Raw genomic sequence first — 18,535 nt, forward strand, 5'->3', positions numbered from 1 at the left:
TTAAAGGTGATGGAAGAGATTGGTCAATGGGGAAGAGCTTTCAGATGTAAATGCAATTTACACGAATTACAAGCCAAGAAAGCACAAATGCACAATTACATTTTTTAAAATGTAAGGGGAGGGGGGGTCGGATGGGTGATGCACAAACTTTTCGATCACTTATTCCTTTATTGAAGTATGAATGTTATGCCATCACAATAAATAATTGTCATTATGTCATTATATAAATGCAGTCCATATGTGTTTCCAGAATGCTCGGAACCAGTCATAGACCAGGTTATTTAAGTACAATACTGTTCACGTCGAAGGCCCAGTGTGTGAAAACAGTTGAGGCAAAGATTAAGTTTTTTTTCCCCGTAAATATATACAGGAGTCTTCCTCAAACTCTTCTGTTTGTGGTGAATAATTGTGCTAATCATCCCCTTGAGAACTACCGGAACTGTGGTAAGAAATTTCCCTTCCGATTTGTAGATGTCAGTAAAAAAATACAAATTAATAATACAATAAAAACCCTTCAGATATAAAGATGAGGTTGGGGAAATGTCAGTGCCGATCAAAACCCAAGGCATAACTGAACAGTCCTAAATAAATAAATTTGAAGTTGCATGGTCACTTTTTACAAAAATGTAACATCCTGTCATATTACTGTAAAAAGAATTTTTGTAAAATATACTACATATTCACAGCAAATGTATGTTTAAAAAAAAATCCATACCTGAAAGACGCAATAGTGAATTAGTCTATATAATGTCGAGCATCGCAATATCGTCTCAGGTCGTGTTAACGTCCGAGTTGACTTCGGGCATAAACACAACCGTCCCTGGGGCCCAATTTAAGTCTTTTTTTTTGTTTTTAATGTGATTTAGTGATTTTCCATTGGAGCATGTTGGGGGTGCCACAACAACATTTCTTGTTTAGGGCGTCTGAAAAAACACGAGGGATAACATTTGCAGTGCATTCAATTTTGTGTAAGGGAAGCGCAATGTCCGGTTTAATTTTTTTTTTTTTTTAAATTGCACCAGGAAATTCAGAGAAGGCATTCTGAGAGTCAAGTCGGGGAACCAGTCCTCCAATCCAGTGGGTAAGCAGACAAACTGACTTTACACAAAAACACACAGGTAGGAATAAAATCTGTAATGCACCTGGTATGGACGGGTGAGACAGATACAACAGAAGATGGAATACACACTGGATACAATAGAACACACCGGTTGTGATGGTAACATGTTTTTGACATATTACCCACAATCTTACCAGGGCATTTCAGGAAACGGGCTTATGAAAATGGGTTAATAACATTAATAATGGGGGGGAAGTGATTGTACTAGATCAGATTATTATGCACTTAGCAAAACATTTCATTTTAGGAATACTACAGGAGGCTGCTTCCATTTTCACATTCGTCTCTGCAAACGTTTCATTCAGGATTTAGAACTCACACTGCAAATAGATTCACATTTACAAATGTACAAACAACCAAAAGGTCGTAAAGCAAAAAAAGAGTTCCTTTGTTTGTGGAAATGTACAATACCACGTGTCACAATTTCAGTCACGGTCAAGGCGAAGGTGTTTGTGGGAGCACCCAAACCAACCATCTTGGCAAGGCTTCTTGCCTTATTCTCAATTACAAATCGCCACCGACTTGGCTCCTGTTTTTAAGGAGGACAGAACAACTGACAACCCCATTTGACACATAGGTCTGGACTATCAAAATTTTGTCCTTAACTTTTGACTTACAAATAAAATGCCCAGGATATTTTTTTCCCTCCTTCATCACAAATACCCCCTCAAAAAAAAAAAATATTTAACACAAAAACTAACTAAAAGTTTGATTCAAAAGCAAAAAGCCCAACCAAAAAAATTAAAGAAAAATAAATACAAGTTTGTATTAACTTGCAAGTCAAAGGACACATGTTGATGGCATCCAAGTTCAGTAGTTACCAAATTCTAGAAATGCATTTCAATGAACAGCAGACAAACAGACAGCAGCTCAGAGGCTAATTCACACCTGTAGCACCTGGGCCACATACCTGTAATGTATACCTGGGGAACCTGCAATCCATTTGAAATCCAGTGACACAGAAGGCTCAGCAATACAGTCAGTGGAGACAGGATCCCTAATATTCCTCTACTCCAGGAAGAAAGAAAAAGAAAATATAGATATCAAGAAGTCAGTGCAGCATCAACAAGCAAAAAAGCTGTTCTGCAAAAACGTGCTAGATTTTTAGTAACTATTGTGAAGAAATACATTTTTAAACGACACTGCAAAAAAAATAAAAAAAAAAAATTAAATAAAAAATAAATTAAATTAAAAAAAAAAAGAATTCCACCACTGACCTGCACATTCACGTCCCAAATACGTTCCCGCGTCATCGGTGCTAACATACCATGAGGTAGAACAGTTAATATTTGATGTGCGGCGCGTACAGGCCACTGACAACGTAATATTAAATTTCGCAGGCGGTGTGCAACTGTTCGCTCGCATATGCACTCGCCGAAGCGGCAAAATCGTCACTGTTTTCTTTCGAACGGGTGGCACGGGCAACGCCTTGGAAACTACTTGCGATGGATCTGCGTATGTCACCCATTGAAAACAAGTAGTCACTTTTGTGCGTTAGGGGAACGTACGCCTACGCCTAGTACCAGCGGTACTTTTGCGTGATGGATGTTATGCACCGGAAAGACAAACGCTTGCAAGAACACAGGAGCGCAGCGGTAAGAACGCGGGTGCATTTCTCAGAACTGCCAATTAAAGCAAGGAAATCGCGTTGAATATTCAAGTATGTACTCGTGCAGCAAGCCAATTAATAACCGACGCATTTTTTATGATAACCATTTGTCCCCGCTGTTGGTACATTAACGAGACACATGAAGATCCATTTTTTTTAAAGAAAAAGAAAAAAGTAAACAAGACATTTTAATGTTATTAGACCGAATTTACTGTGATAGCGAATTTGTCATAAGCTTTCAAGCCAAGGTTCTTGACAATGCCCAAAAAGTTCAAAGGTCTGGGTAGCCTAGCATCCAGTTTGCAAATGAAACTAAATCCCAACTGCATTTACACTCACACACACGCACACACGCACACACACACGTGCACACCCCCACAAAGCAGGCAACGAGGACCGCACCCCATCGTCTGATGTATGAACTGAGCAGCTTCATCCCCATTTAAAATCCAGTTGATTTTCTCGTGAAATGGTACGGAAAGCCATTCTAATAAAACGGCTTAAGCCCCCCCCCCCCCCCCCCCCCCCCCCCCACTTTACAGTTTACACTGTAGTCTTTCACACTATTCACATATCAGAGCACGTGTCCATTTTACAACAGGGTGTCTACAGGAAAGCCCCACCCCACCCCAATAACACCACAATGGCACAGTGACACAACATGTAGCTATAGTGCATTCTGGTGAGCCTGCAGCAACGTCACCAGGCAAAACAGTGCCACCTGGTGGAGGAGAGAGCAAAGGCACCATTGTCATTGACCGTCAGGTGTTGTGAAAGCAGTCATCCACAAAACCTGTTTTTGAATAACTGCTGCTCTTGTGGTCATTTAACAGCATGTTTATATATATTTATATATTCATTTAACTCTTGGATTTTAATATACTGTACATTTCTCAAGTGTACATTTCCACGATACAGGATTACAGGAGGTTAAGGATTAAAGTTAGATAAATTGTGATGGTTAATACAAACTACAATGATCATTACCAAGAAAATATCCAGAATGCCAAATACTTCCAGCTGACCCCAAGCTCTCTTCTGATGACCTTCATGCAATTTCTATGGAACGCAAAACTGGATTCTGCAACCATCACTTCAACCCGAAAGACCACACAAATTTTCTCAAATCATCTGGCTACGATTTCCGATTGGAGCAAATTCACAAATATTTGCTCCAACAACCCCAGCCAAAGAGCAGAGGAGAGAAAACAAACCACAAATGAAAGAAACTCACTCCTTCAATCTGACAACACTCATGCGGTACCTTCCAGTACACGTTACCCTTAAATAGAAACTCCACTGCATCAAGTCGGTCTGAAAATAGTCTTCAAAAACATAAACCGTGATATTGAATTTTTATGGGTTGTTTGGGGAGAGATAAAATTGAAGTTGTTTTAAAGTGAACTATTCTATAAAAAAAGAGAAAAAGAAATATATATTATATATACATAAGTGTTGATACTTTCCAGTTCACAGTTACTGGAACTGAATCTATGGCAACATATAAACTTTACACCAGCGCATCTTTGACCAACTCCCACCATCTTGACAAGACCAGTACACAGCTAATCACAAGAATAATGATAGCATTAACTCATAAGACATGTATAGACATCAGACATGTTTACAAACGGAAAACTAGTGGTTCATCTCGTTTAAATAAGGGTGTGCGAAACCATGCTTGTTTCTTCAGAGTTAACCCTTTCCTGTAGCGGGTTTCAGGCGAACTCTTCATTCAAGCATGAGGTAAACTCAATCAAGCCTACCAGAGGTTCAAAAAAAAAAAAAAAAAAAAGGAAAATAAAAGGATTAAGGGGGCGTACGAAAATCGGCATGCTGACACACCACCACTGGACATCTCAGAACTCGATTCAAAATTCAGTCTGCGCAATTTCGACTGACAAGTAAAACACGTTGGACTTGAGCGATCTTCTCTGGCCGGCTGGTGTAAGGGCGAACGTGAACACGACCCCTTCCTGTGGTGTACATTTGGTTCCGAATGACTGCAGTCCTCTGGAATCACGATTATGATACAATAAGCTGTTGCAATGTCCAGTTTTTTAAGGCAGAAGTACTGCACCTAAGTACGCTTTAAACATCGTCATAGTGGTTCCCGGCTAATATCGAGAGGGGAAAGGGGGGGGGGGGGGGAGAAAAAAAAAAAAAAAAAAAAACCGTTGCTGAAAGTTGCCTTCTTGCTTCTTCTTTTGGAACCCGTGGCCTTCGTCGTCAGGGTTTGTTAACGCCAGTCCTGCGTTGCACAGACGCGTTCAGGTCGCAGGCTGTAGAATTCTGGGCGCTGAACACGTGTGAGAGGAGACGCAGGAGGGGAACCCCCAAAAGCGTTAGCGTCCGACAAAAGACAAAAGGACGTTCGGCGCGTTCCAAAACGTTGAGTTTCAGAAACGCCCGCCGATCCAAACCAGAGCTGTGATCTAAAAAAAAAAAAAAAAAAGGGCGGGGGGGGGGGGGGGGGGGGGGGGGGGGGGGGGGAGAAAGAGGACATTTTCTCCGAAAGGTGAAAATGCGCTACATTCATAAAGACGTTATAAACGTGAAGGAGCGCGATGCTTCCTCGACCGTACGTCCTGCTTGCGGAGCAGAGGTGCACTGTGGGACGGCTTGGCGGGGCCAGGGTGCGGAGCTGAGCTGCTGGAATCGGCAGAGGAACACCTCCCATGGAAACCAAACCAGCGGAACCTCATTTGTTGTACGGGGTGGGGGGGGTGTGGGGGGGGGGGGGCCAAAAAAAAAAAAAAAACTATGGAAAAAGCCAAACCTCCCGACAGGCCAATGGAAATAGCCGACGATGACAGTGACGGTGGGGGCTGATGTTTCGAGGGGGGGGGGGGGGGGTGTGGGGGGTAGGGAGGCAGGGATGATGGATCTCCTCGCGGGAAGGTGTTCGTCGGTGTCCGTGGTGATGGGCTGCGGCGCCGGAGGGCTGCTGGGACAGTCTAAACCTCCGCAGCCTGCAGACCGACCTTCTCCTCCCCGTCTAGTCAGTCCGCCCCGGGCTTCCGGAGCGAGAAGGCGCAGATGTTGAAGTGGTCGCTGAGCTGGTGCACCTGGGAGGGAACGGGGGGGCGTCAGCGCCTACTGCAAGTGCCTTCAAAAACGTTCAGTTCAGCACACACTTCAGTGGACACTCGTACAGGTGAAAAGACTAGTGCATAGGGTAGTCTTTTCACCTGTACAAGTGTCCGCTGGCTACTGAACCATCACCATCACCAATATATACATATATACATACATATATGCATATTTTAACACAAATTTACTGCAGTGAATATCCACTCTATTTTTTTTCCAGGCTGGAGGCAATACAGAAGAGTGGATGGGAGTGGCCAATGTTTTATACGAGGAAGCAGATAAAAGTAATAAATTAACTTTCAGGACGCGGACGCTCCCCCTCCTGCATGATAACAGTTTTTTCCTCCATCTGCTCCCCCCGAACCTTCCTGGTGTCCCGTGGAAGAACAAATAAACAGCTCAGAGAACCGAGACCTTGGTCGCTCGTAAAGATGGCAGCGTTGATAGGGCAGGTCGGGAGAAGCAGAGGGAGGGGTCGTCCTCGCCGCAGGTGGTTTAATTTTTTTTTGGGGGGTAACTCACCACTGAGACGCCGTAGTGCACGTGCGCCAGCACCACCGCGCCGGTCCAGGCATAGAGGAGCAGCGTTTCGGCGTGCGTGACCGTGCCCGTGGCCACCAGCAGCACCGCCGCGCCCATGGGCAGCAGCAGCCAGCTCAGCGGCTGGCAGCGCGTGTTGCTCATCTGGCACACGATCAGCTTACACTGCGGAGACACAGAGAACAGCACCGTCAGGGCAGGCCTCTGAGACTCAACACTGACGCCTCTATCTGAGACTCAACACAGAGTTCTCTCTCTCTCCGACTCAACACCGAGTCCTCTATCTGAGACTCAACACAGAGTTCTCTCTCTCTGACTCAACACCGAGTCCTCTATCTGAGACTCAACAGAGTTCTCTCTCTCTCTGACTCAACACTGAGTCCTCTATCTCAGACTCAACACAGTCCTCTCTCTCCCTGTGACTCAACACTTACTTTGACTGAATATGGAGTCTCTACTTGATACCAGAATGAAAGGACTGTCTCTCACAAACACATGTACAGACACACACACTCGCGCGCACACACACACACACACACACACACATCTGGCTTTCCTCAGCCAGAGAATCGGTTTCCGTCTGACTCACACACCCTTCAGCTGTGAGTCACCCCCCCAGAGGGCAGGAAAGATCTCTTCTGGCTGTAATCCCCCCACCCCCCCACCCTCCCAGTACTGAAAAACACAGCTCCCAGCTCTAAGCTTCACAAGTCTCAAAAAAAACTCCTTTAAACAGGATTCATATCCATGAATGTGACAGACAGGCCTGCCCTCAGTTTGGTGGCAGGGCGGGGCAATGATCAGATCCGCAGGGAAAGGAGTAATGACGATAAAAGCAACCATTACAAACATCAACCATAATCACAATACGGACAATTACAACTTATAACAACAAAAACAATAAAAATAGTTATTATTCCAAGTTACAGTTAGGGTTATAGTGTTTATAATATTGTGGAAGCATAATAATAATAATATAATAATAATGGTAATAATTATAATAATGTCAATAATAGTAACAATGCTACTGCTACAAGATATCACCACCACCGGAATGGCGTGAGGGATGATGGGAAGGGGGCGGGGCCTCACCGTGACGTTGGCGAAGGCAGTCCCCACCATGAGGTAGAAGACGCGGGGCTGCAGCTGGAGGATGCCGTTGGGGGAGAGCAGCACCCACAGGGTGGAGAGGAGGAAGAGGAGCACGGGCGAGAGGAAGGGCAGGAACGACTCGTACAGGGAGCTGTGCTTCAGCGTGTTGCTGCGGTACGCCCTGGCGGGAGACAGCGCATGCTGTAACTAACGGCAACGCCACTATAATGCTAACACCCCATAATGCTAACACCACTATAACACTAACATCACTATAATGCTGACACCACATAATGCTAACACCCCTGTAACGCTAACACCCCTGTCACGCTAACGCAACTACAATGCTAACATCACAATAGCGCTAACACCGCTGTAACATTAGCACCAATACAACCACTGAGAGACAGTCCACTCCACAACACATCCCCCCCCAAAAAAAATTGCTTTGAGTTTGTATCTGACTTTGAATTCAACCACTTACTTAAAGACGTTGCGAAGACTCATCGGAAGAGTCACAGCAAAGGAACAACCTGTAAGGGGGGAAAAAAAAAACAGTCAAAAAGTGCATTTTAAAATATTCAGTTAAGATGTACGCCTGTCATCCACCTTAAATCCTTCCCACGTGAGGTTACTCTTTTGCTAAAGACGGATGAGCATCACGCAGCGCTCAGCTCCAGTCCACAGAAGTAAAAACGAAAGTAAAAATGAAAGTAAAAACGAAAGTCCGGATTCTCACCCAGAATCATGATCGTGAACAGGTCTCTGTAGTGGAAATTCCAAAAGACTGGGATGTACCACGTCTCCACACCCACCACGGCCGTAATAATGTACACGATGGAGATGGTCTATGCGGAAAAAAACAAAACAAAGATGGCTGAGTTATTCAGAAAGGAAAATAAAAATGCTTTATTCCCCACACTCAAACCTTAGCTTTTGAGTCAGGACTCCCATTTCCCCCTTCCCAGCCAAGATTAAAGAAAAACGACTTCATCTGCAAACACGGGGCAGTTTCCAAGGACTACAAATCCCATCATGCTTACAAAGAGAGCCTAATGCATTCTGACTAAATCCAATTTCAGTTGAGTGGAATTTGACGACTGGGACGGGACACCCTGCCTGATGGTTCAGTGAGAACACAGAGGTACCCACACAGGTGTGTTTCACCTCCGACACACCTGGTCTGCAAAGCGCGCTGTGATTGGCTCACCACTTGGCTGACATCATAGCCCCAGGGGAGGAAGAGGATGCCGGTGTTGTACTTCTCCCAGTGGGAGAGGATGAAGGAGAACAGCACCACCCACAGGATGTAGTAGAGCGTGGTCACGTTCACGCCCGTCACCCCCCTGCCGAAGATGGAGTAGACCGTGGCCACGAAGAAGATGCAGGCCCAGCTGTCCAAGCCGTGGTCAAACAGCTCCCCCAGTGGCGTACTCGAGTTGGTCCTCCGAGCCTGCTTGCCATCCACGCCGTCTGGAACGCACAGATAACTATCCAATCAGGATGGGACCGCTATGCACACAGTGTCAAACACACAGATGCCTGGATTCTATCACACATTTCTACTGTAACGAACACATTTTTCATTTCAAAGATCGAGTATCTCACAAATACACGTGATTATTTGGGGGGGGGGGTCTCTTTCCCATGGTGGGGTGGCAGAGATCGTCACCATAGCAACATTCTCCAGACGCCTGCCTCCTTCTGGCAGTACAGTGCCGGGGGATTTGTTTTGGGCTAGAGACCCGGTGCTGCAGAGGAACCTCGCACGGTACAGTGTCAGCAAGCCCCACCGCCCATTACTGTCACAGACAGGCGGGGTTCAGGACCCTTATCTGTGTGTTTCACAACTTCGGCTTTTACCACCTCGTACATAACTCTTTGGGCTCTCAGGGCACATCCCACTAATTTAAAAATAAATTAATAAAAAAATGACTAAAAAGGAAAATAAAACGACCAAAAAAATTTCACACAACTTATGTGAATTGTCAAAAAAAAATTTTGGTAGAAGCATTTGGGTTCTGCGTTTTGTTTTTTATTCATTTTAATAATAATGTTTAACATGGCCAAGGCAAGGCAAGTTTATTTGCATAGCACCTTTCATACAAAAAGGCAATTCAAAGTGCTTCACATAGATACAGAATGAGACACAGAATTAGTCATAAAGATTTGTGTGAAGAATATTCACTTCCTGTTTACAAGTACATGCCTACGAGAAGACAATAAGAAAATAAGTTAAAGGTAAAAGCACTCCAACCACATTTTAACCTTAAAGGTGTACAATCACAAAGATGCGACTAGAGTGTTCTCAACTGAACATTCTAATGCCGACGTAACAATCACTGCTGGCAACTGAAAACAGCGGAGTTCTAGACTTCTAGAACACTGACTTGGAATTTTGGGGCTTTGCACTGGGATTCTTGGGGTGGGGGGGGGGAATGCTGTACTGAGCGAGATTCCTCACGCAAAGTATGACCAAGCAGAACGCGGTCTGAATGAACGACTGTGACACCCAGGCCACGGGACGCTTCTGGAAAAAAAACCTGACGTTACATAATTCCTCCCTCTCTTCCACGCTTGCTTCCTTCCTTTGGAACACTGGGACATCAAACAACCCCCACCCCAACCACCCCCCGCCCCTGTGTGGTGCAAAGAGCTGGTGTAGCAGAATGCCACCGCCAGGCAACACGTACCTAACGTGTACGCCAGGAAGTTGAAGAGGCCAGCCGCGACCCACACCCAACTTGGCACGTGGACGTGACCTTCAGCTGGAAGACAAAAAAAAAACAAGACCAGGTTAAAACCTGTAGTAGTATATGGCTGGACCTCACACATGTGATCCGGCCGGCCAATGGTGTAACTTCATAACTCAGCCAACCAATGGTGTAACTTCATCACTCAGTCACTCAGTCAGTCAGTCACTCACAGACATTCGCATTCGTAGGGCTGGCCCCGCTGTTGCGGTCCAGCCAAAAACAAGAAGCAACATGGTCTGTGAAGGGAGGTCTACAGTAGAACAAGCCTACGAGCTGCACTGAACACAAATGAGGCACCCAAATGACGGTGAACGTGATTTTTTTTTTTTTCCAGGTCCTCCACCCACCCGGGGTTAAATCAGAGAATAAATCAGTTTCAGACCAGAGAAGTCTCAACCAGAGGCAGGGTATTTCGGATGCATCGTAAGCACACACATCTACAGGCTTTCACACCGCTTCTCAGGAGAGAACATTCGACGACCACGCAGAACTCCGGTGCCCCCTCCAGACATACTTTGGGCATGAAAAATCATTGCGGAATCATGGTTAAAAAATAAAAAAAAAACATTTTGGAAAACATTCATAGAGGGCCAACCACAAGCTGTTCGAGTGAAACTTACAGGCACTTGTGCACTCCGTAAAAGATTAAACAAACACAGGGGTGGTGTTTACTATGGTAAGACGAGTCCCGCACAGGCAACAGCACTGTGCAACAGATAACGGCTCAGCTCAGCTGATTTTAACAGTCGCCAGGTCCAACCATAACTCTCCCCATTCGGGGGGGGGGGGGGGGGGGGGAGGGGGGGAAGGGGGCAGGGCCGATGAGTCAGGGGGCACCGTGTCCATTGTGATGTGGCAGTAAAACTTTGACCGTCACCAAACGGGCAGCAAAAACGCTCCAAATACACGCCCCCCCCCCCCCCCCCCCCCCCCCCCCCCCCGCAGAGAGACAGCCAAAGAGAAAAAGTGGAAAGATAAGGAGAGAGGGAGCGAGAGAATGAAGAGACAGACAGAGAGAGAGAGAGAGAGAGAGAGAGAGATACCGAACAGAGGTCCACTTTCTGCCGTGGTGTAATAAATATGTGGAAATCACAATGGAATGTATGACTTAAGCTTTAAATTTAAAACGGGTCACACAACAGCTTTTCACAAACAGAAGGGAGCGCCTTCTTTCCTTTTTGGGAGGGGTACGAGCAGCGCCTCTCCCTACACGGTTTTGCGAGAGCAGGCCAAAGCCTGACACACAGCCAGCAGACTGAACCCAAAGACTGAAACGGCCACTGCAATTTGTATTTTTTAATAATTTTTTTATTTATTTTATTACTTAAAACACTTATTGTTGATTTGCATTTTATGGAAAACGCCGGCTGAAGGAATGTCCATGCCCATGTTTGGCCATTCCAAGAGAGCGTATCTGAATTTGAATACGACCCAGCAGGAAAGGCTGAGAGTGAGAGAGAGGTCAAGAGATAGAGATCTGGGAGATAGAGAGTACAAGATAGCAGATAAGAGAGAAAGAGAGAGAAAGAAAGAGTGAATGGCAGAGGTAGAGGATTAGCACAGGTTATCCATGAAGCAGAGGTAGTCCACGCTCTCACTGGTCATAAAACGAAACAGGGCGGGGCATCGGAGCGGGGCGGGGCGGGGCGGGGCTACGGAACACTGCGACTCACCTGACGCGGAGAAGTCAAAGTCGTAAAAGGCCAGCATGAGGAAGTTGAGGACGAGGAACATGAACCCTGTGAAGGTGATGAGATTAGGAGCCAGCCAGGTGGGTAACACCTGAGTGAGAGAGAGAGAGAGAGAGAGAGAGAAAGGGGGGGGGGGGGGGAGTGAGGGAAAGGGGGGGAGAGAGATTTGATTTAATGTTATTACTACTAGATTACTACATATTACACTCATCATTAATTTGGACCCTGTGCACCATTTTAAACACTTGAATCATGCATAAAAGGACCAAGGAATACAAACTATGATATCAGGCCTGCATTATTCAGTGGAAGCAGTTTTTTAAAGCTTTTAAGATTTTGTGCTTTTATCCTTGAAAGTAAAAAAAGTTCTAATACTGCCCTCTACAGGTGGGGTTGGAATTTACAAGTTTAAATCTTTATCTTGTGGCTTAGTGAGCACTTTAAATGCAAAGGGGGGGGGGGGGGGGGGTTCTGGTACAGGGTCTCTACACGCATCGCGTGGCAGTGGGGCTGACCCTCCGCCCTCTTACCTTGACCACGGAGTTCCAGAACGGGTGCATGACGTAGACGGACAGGGGGTTGGAGTCGACCGCGCTGTACTGCAGGAGAAAAGCCACTGGTTAAAAAAAAAAAAAAAAAACATAACAAAAAACACACCATTCGGGCTCTCGCCCGATTCACTGCGGGGCCGTTACAGGATGGTTTCAGTCCCCGCCCCACAGCACCACCTCAACCAATCAAATGACGACAAACAGCCGTCCGTCGCGAGACGGGGCCCGACGGGAAAGAACGGCGAAGCGTCACAGGAAGCGGAGGCGCGGGGAAAGAATCCTCCATCGCAGGACTTCCTGTGCGTTCTGGTTTTATGGGACAAATTTTAAAAAATCACCGTTTCCAACATCCGGAGAGCTGGACAACTGGACGGCGGCCTATAAAGCAGGCTACACAACATGCGCCTGACTGACAGCTGGCTCGATTAATTGACAGAGATGGAGATGGAGAGAGAGAGAGAAAGAGAGGAAGAGGGACAGACAGACAGATGGCCGAATCCGTAGGTAACATCACACTGTCCCCTCCAGGCCTATTTTTTGTCCTTTTTTTCTCTCCCAGAAACGCAGAGTAATGGCACGACCCCCTGCAACCTCACACTAGATCTACAAAACCTCCGCGGGTAGCAGACCGGCACGCCGGGCAGCGAACGCAACAGGGCTTAGTGCACTTCCTCATCCTACGTTTCCTTTTTCGATACACACCCGGGCTACAAGGATAAGACCCAGAACTTCTATCTCACGCAAAAAACACTTCCAGCGCATTTCCTGTGTAAAACAGGAACAGAGCACTGCTGATAGCGTTACAGCTGGTGGAAGGTAGGCCCTGGAGTCCAGAGAGCAGGGGTGTCCCAGACAGGACTCTAATGACATTCTTGGGGGAGTTGGGGGGTGGGGTGGGTAACATAACCCTCTCACTGCCGCCACAGCAGCTTGAAACTCACACCTCTCCGAGAGGTCAGAGGTCATATGCTTCCTGCGAACGGCCACAGGCACACAGCGGGGCGTCTGCCGTCACCCATGTGCCTCGGGGCACGCCCACAAAAAGCTGCCGAACCCAGAAACCGCACACACACACCCGCACCCGCAGACACCCGGACTGACTGACACACACACGCACGCACGCACACACACACACACACACACACACACACACACATACGCACACACACCCACCCACACACACACACACGTACGCACACACACACACATACACCCACCCACACACACACACACACACGTACGCACACACACACACCCGGACTGACTGACACACACACACACACAAACACCCGGACTGACACACACACACACCCGGACTGACACACACACACACACACACACACACGCGCGCACGTGCACGTGCACGCACACGCACACGCACATGGACTGACTGACACACACACACACACCCGGACTGACACACACACACAAACACAGACTGACTAACACACACCCACACACACACTCACACGCCCGGACTGACACACACACACACACACACACACACACACACACACACACCTGGACTGACTGACACACACACACCCACCCACCCACCCACCTACCCCCATCCACACACACACACAAGCCACATGCACAGGAGAACACACACTCACACACGCCATCACTGCACTTAAATTACTACGCTAAATGAAGACAGACGAGTGCAAAAGCACATGAATGCCTGATGTTAATTTACCGTTATAAATGACCCCATTGTGCATTTCAGAGCAGGGGAACCCGGGAATCCTCTGAAAATGGGGGAGGGGGATACTTTAAATAATATTTTGTTTGTTTCATATTTCGTGAATATTCACATAGCTTTGGGGATATCTGGATCCTTGCAAATGGCTACAAGCACAGACCCACAAATACACCACAACGTAGAAATGATTTCATGCACAGTATGTCTTTTTTACGTTACATCAGAGAGCAGCTGGTGTCAGATGAGGGGTCAAACTTTAACCACTTTTTATAAAGTATAACCTCCGCAGCCAAAGGGCAGCCATTTGCATCTTAGGTGCGCTCCTGCAGGTGCCCCTGACCAAGGCACTTGCCTCAGAACTGGAGTTGGTCCCCGGGCACTGCACTGTGACTGCCCACTGCTCCTAGGTAACTAAGGATGGGTCAAATGCAGAGGACAAATTACTCCACGGAGTTCAATAAAGTATAAAGTATATCTTAATTTTACCGCTCCTAAAGACAACAAACTTTTTGAATCCCATGTCTTAAGCCTTCAAATAGAACAAAAAACGCAAGAAATGCATTCGGCACTGCACGCTCCGCGATTCTGCAGGCCGCAGTATAAGCCCATTCCTGGAGCCGAAGCGCGCGGGCAGGCCTTGGGTTATCTGGAGTGCAGCGGGAGCGCATTTGAAATGCCCCGCGCGTATGCCCCCGCGTGCCCCGGCCAGGCCATAAATAATGGAGATCCCTGGCTGACTGTCTGTCGCGCGGGAGAAACACTACACGCCTGCTCTCTAGAACTCCGCATCCTGCCCGGGACACATCCCGCCCTCCGGTGATATATGCGCGGTGAAGAAACCCTACCTGCCCGGCAATGCATCACAACGTCCTCCTCCGGCCCGCCCGAACCAAGCCTCCATGAACCGTCAATACTTCAGCCGTTGATTCGTAAGTTCGCCTCTTTTAAATAACAAAACGAGGAACTGACTATGCAAATGTTTTCACTGAAAACGTACATTCCATTGCTGGGCTCTATTAGGTGGATCACCCCACGCTACCTGCAACTCAAATGCCCCCCGGGGCAAATTGCGTAAGCGTCGATACATCGTCAGAGGTGGATATTCACTGGAGCAACTCAGGTTGGGCGACTTGCTCAATCAAGGTTACAACAGTAGTACCCCACCGGGAAACTAAATCACACCACCTGCTCCCTCAGACAGATTAACTCTTGGACTGTTGCACTGTGGACGCGCTAAACTCGCAGCAGAGAACCAGCGCTTCGCGTGAGCGTCGCGCAGGGCGTCAGTCCCCCGTGACAGGGCAAAGTTAATTGCGAACAAGACTGCAGCAGCAACTTGCGGTTTCACACTTGGTTTAGACAAGCCTGCGACGGAAAAGGACGATGTGTGAGCCATTTGTGACAAATGTGTTAACGTTACACGCAGCCCTCCGCGTAAACGCTATTATAAGCAGGCAACGGTCCATGCGATACCGTAACCTTATCGTTACGGTCAGCGACATCAAGAAATGGAAAGTTACAACCTGATCAGCCCATTGTTGAAACAATCAGTTTGCCACGCGACTGCCAGACAAACTGACCGGCTCTCATACAGTAGACCCGCAATAATTTTAATATGACTAGCTGGCTCGTATAGGCTTGCAAATCGAACCACCTGGATTACATAGTCAGTAAACTAAGCCAACTACCTAACAAAGACTGTCACAAATCTCGAGTGCTCGACGTCAATCAGTACAAAGCATGTAATGTTTTTCTACCATTTCACTGGCTGGTCAGTAGGCTAGCCATTTAACCGGGATCAGTGCGGATATGCATCCAAGCTAGTAATCCATCCAACCAGCTGCCCAACGGAAAAGGCCCCCCACACCATATCGTCATATGGAACTCTATATTAGTGATATATAGGAGAAATACAGGCATCTCGCTGAATGCAGCGTGCTTGTCATCTTAATACATCGAATAGCGTTAGCGCCCCCGTGTAGGACGTTCCCGGCCAGGACGGCACCTTTCCTTAATCCTGCCTCAATCAAATAACACGAGTCGAAGGAACCCCAACAACTGAGTTCGTCCACAAAACGTCGCCCGGTGCTGCAGCTTTGAAGGCAGTTTTAAAACACTTCTATAGCCAGCTTGTGCGGTAAGGTTAAGTCATCATATTTCAGCACACAGTGTTGCTAACTAGCAGGACTGTGCTAGCTGCGAACTATGAGGCGGGCGCAGTCACGAAGTTAACTTACCTTGTACTTGTCGAAGCCAGCCAGCTGCTCCTTGGTGACATACTCGTAAAAAGCCATGGTGTCGCCTTTCAGCGTTTATGTACATATACTGATTTTCCCCGACAATAACGATTCAACCTCCCGCAGCGCCGTCCCGTACGCTATCTGTCACGCCGACTTCATCCAGCACCAAGCCGCTGCGGCTCTTCTGACTTACTCCAACCACGCCTCTAGCAAGGACGCACATCCGGGACTCTCATGACAGAGTAACACAAATAGGCAACATTGCCCCCAGCGGTTTGGGGAGGAATAGGAGAGATTCTACAAAACATTGAGATCATTCTAATCCATACGGTTCATGATAATATCCAGTGTGGTGGAGTACTTCAGTTCGTTTTTTAGTAGTTTGCTGCCGGTTCAACTGCATTCAAATGTGTGTATTGATTGTAGTGGTTAGTTACTTGTATGTCATTTTGAGGAGTAGTTAACTACAGGAACTGGCAACTACGTTTGGCCCTAAATATTTATTCTTTTCCAAACCCTATGATCAAATACCATTTTATCTTTCGCTGTTCCCTCTAATCCTGTTTGATGAGAAGCACTCAGCTATAGTAGCAAATGGTCAACTGCCAGTTGCTGGTTTTCCACGTGTGCAAAAAGAAGGCATTGCTCAGATGCACTCTGTGTCTGGGCAGACTGGATGCTGATAATTTTTTGATACTTTTTGTGCAAAGTAGTTTGAAGGGGAGCTTTGCTGTATTCCAGAGTAGGTTCCACAACATTGATATTATAAAATCAAATATATTTATTTTGTGTAGTGCTTTTCTTTTTTTTTCTTTTTTTACAGAGAACTATAGCAAAGATGCTTTACTGAGAACAGAAGGACAACTGGGCAGGAACCATGCCTGAACGCCCAAAGTTACAAATGATAACACTGATGCTTTGTTATTTGTCTTTAATTAGGCAGTTTGTCAACTAATAACTAGATTCTCGTTTGCAGAAGCATCCGGAACTCGTTCGGCTACAATAGGAAACACAGCAACACAAGTGTCTCCCCAGTTATGAATGGTCTCTGTGAATAATTTGAGGCAGTTATGTTTTAACCTTGGATTTTAAATATATACCCGCTTGACAACTATACCCGCATGTCAATCGTTTATGTATTGTTCCCTGTTCGTATCCTCTGCAGCGATCAGTGCACTTTTAAAAGTTATGGATAGGAAATGACGATGGGGACGCCGACATCTATGGTACTTCCCTTACATACGTGACGTGGCCAAGAAGACAAACGCGAATGTGAAGCGACGAGCTTTCTAACAAATCGATCAGTCAGAAACACCATTCTGCTCAAAAATCAAACAAGCTACCAGTAATGTAAGTTAACAGACAAATGACTAAACAGTGTATTCGAATGTGATGCTTTTAGAAATCTAAAATTGTAATTTAGAGATAAGCTACGTGAGCTACACGTTAGATTCTTTGATGAAACATTCATTTAGCGTGAGGTGGCTAGTGTCAATGATTTGTGGTACTTCTTTCGCTTTTTAAACTAGAAAACTAGTGAAGTTGTAATGTGCCATGTGAAAATAATGTAAGCTATGCTTTTGCTCTATACATATTTTGTTGGCAAGTTAACAAAATAACTTGGGTATATAGACTCAGCTAGTTAGCCTATATTGCTAGCAGTAACAATCGTCAGCTAAAGCTATTCATTAAATTGAAATTTTCTTCTGTAGAATGGTGACGGACGTACAACTGGCGATTTTCGCCAATATGCTCGGCGTTTCGCTCTTCCTGCTGGTGGTCCTTTACCATTACGTTGCTGTCAATAACCCAAAGAAACTGGAGTGAAGTAGCTCTCCAACTGATTTGGAAGGTAAGCGCATTTTAATACAGCGGTTCTCAACCTTGGCCTTGGTCCCACGCTGGTTTTCGTCCCAACCACAATTGCAGTCAATTGAATTAGTATATGGAGTCATCGCTTATAATATTTTAACGATCTTTTTAATATTCTTCTCGTTGCCAGGGACCATTCCGTGTGTGATGAGACTCCTCGATTGCCATAATGGAACGACATGCACTGCTTAAATCAGCCTGTAAATGACTATTTTGTTTGGATTATGTTGTGAATAAAAATATTCATGGAGTTGCTTTAATTTGCT

At 46.3% G+C, this 18,535-nt stretch overlaps 2 protein-coding genes across 5 annotated transcripts; one reads left to right on the forward strand and one right to left on the reverse strand.

Moving 5' to 3' along the window:
* Positions 1-5,570: 5,570 nt before the first annotated feature.
* On the reverse strand, positions 5,571-16,586 carry selenoi (selenoprotein I). Its single transcript, XM_035423967.1, has 10 exons — positions 16,395-16,586; positions 12,432-12,500; positions 11,884-11,992; positions 10,148-10,222; positions 8,665-8,927; positions 8,194-8,302; positions 7,939-7,987; positions 7,455-7,635; positions 6,345-6,527; positions 5,571-5,797 (listed from the first exon to the last, which is right to left on the reverse strand). Exons 1-10 carry the CDS (start codon positions 16,449-16,451, stop codon positions 5,687-5,689), a joined length of 1,206 nt encoding a protein of 401 aa, XP_035279858.1. The 5' UTR covers positions 16,452-16,586; the 3' UTR covers positions 5,571-5,686.
* Positions 16,587-16,791: 205 nt separating this feature from the next.
* On the forward strand, positions 16,792-18,529 carry ost4 (oligosaccharyltransferase complex subunit 4 (non-catalytic)). 4 transcript variants are annotated; one of them, XR_004765906.1, is made up of 5 exons: positions 16,792-16,806; positions 17,374-17,441; positions 17,563-17,747; positions 18,110-18,249; positions 18,400-18,529. XR_004765906.1 is itself a non-coding variant. In XM_035423969.1 (2 exons), the coding sequence occupies exon 1, from the start codon at positions 18,111-18,113 to the stop codon at positions 18,222-18,224; it is 114 nt and encodes a 37-aa protein (XP_035279860.1). In that variant the 5' UTR covers position 18,110; the 3' UTR covers positions 18,225-18,249; positions 18,400-18,529. The 4 variants fall into 4 exon arrangements, 1 of the variants encoding a protein (XP_035279860.1); XR_004765905.1 differs by lacking the exon at positions 17,374-17,441; XR_004765904.1 differs by lacking the exons at positions 16,792-16,806; positions 17,374-17,441 and adding an exon at positions 17,125-17,139.
* Positions 18,530-18,535: the final 6 nt, after the last annotated feature.

The sequence above is a fragment of the Anguilla anguilla genome, chromosome 6 (assembly GCF_013347855.1).
Source record: "Anguilla anguilla isolate fAngAng1 chromosome 6, fAngAng1.pri, whole genome shotgun sequence".
Classification (NCBI taxonomy): domain Eukaryota; kingdom Metazoa; phylum Chordata; class Actinopteri; order Anguilliformes; family Anguillidae; genus Anguilla; species Anguilla anguilla.

Bases quoted from the DNA above. Each gene is read 5' to 3' on its own strand.
- ost4 (XM_035423969.1), top strand. From the start codon at position 18,111: ATGGTGACGGACGTACAACTGGCGATTTTCGCCAATATGCTCGGCGTT.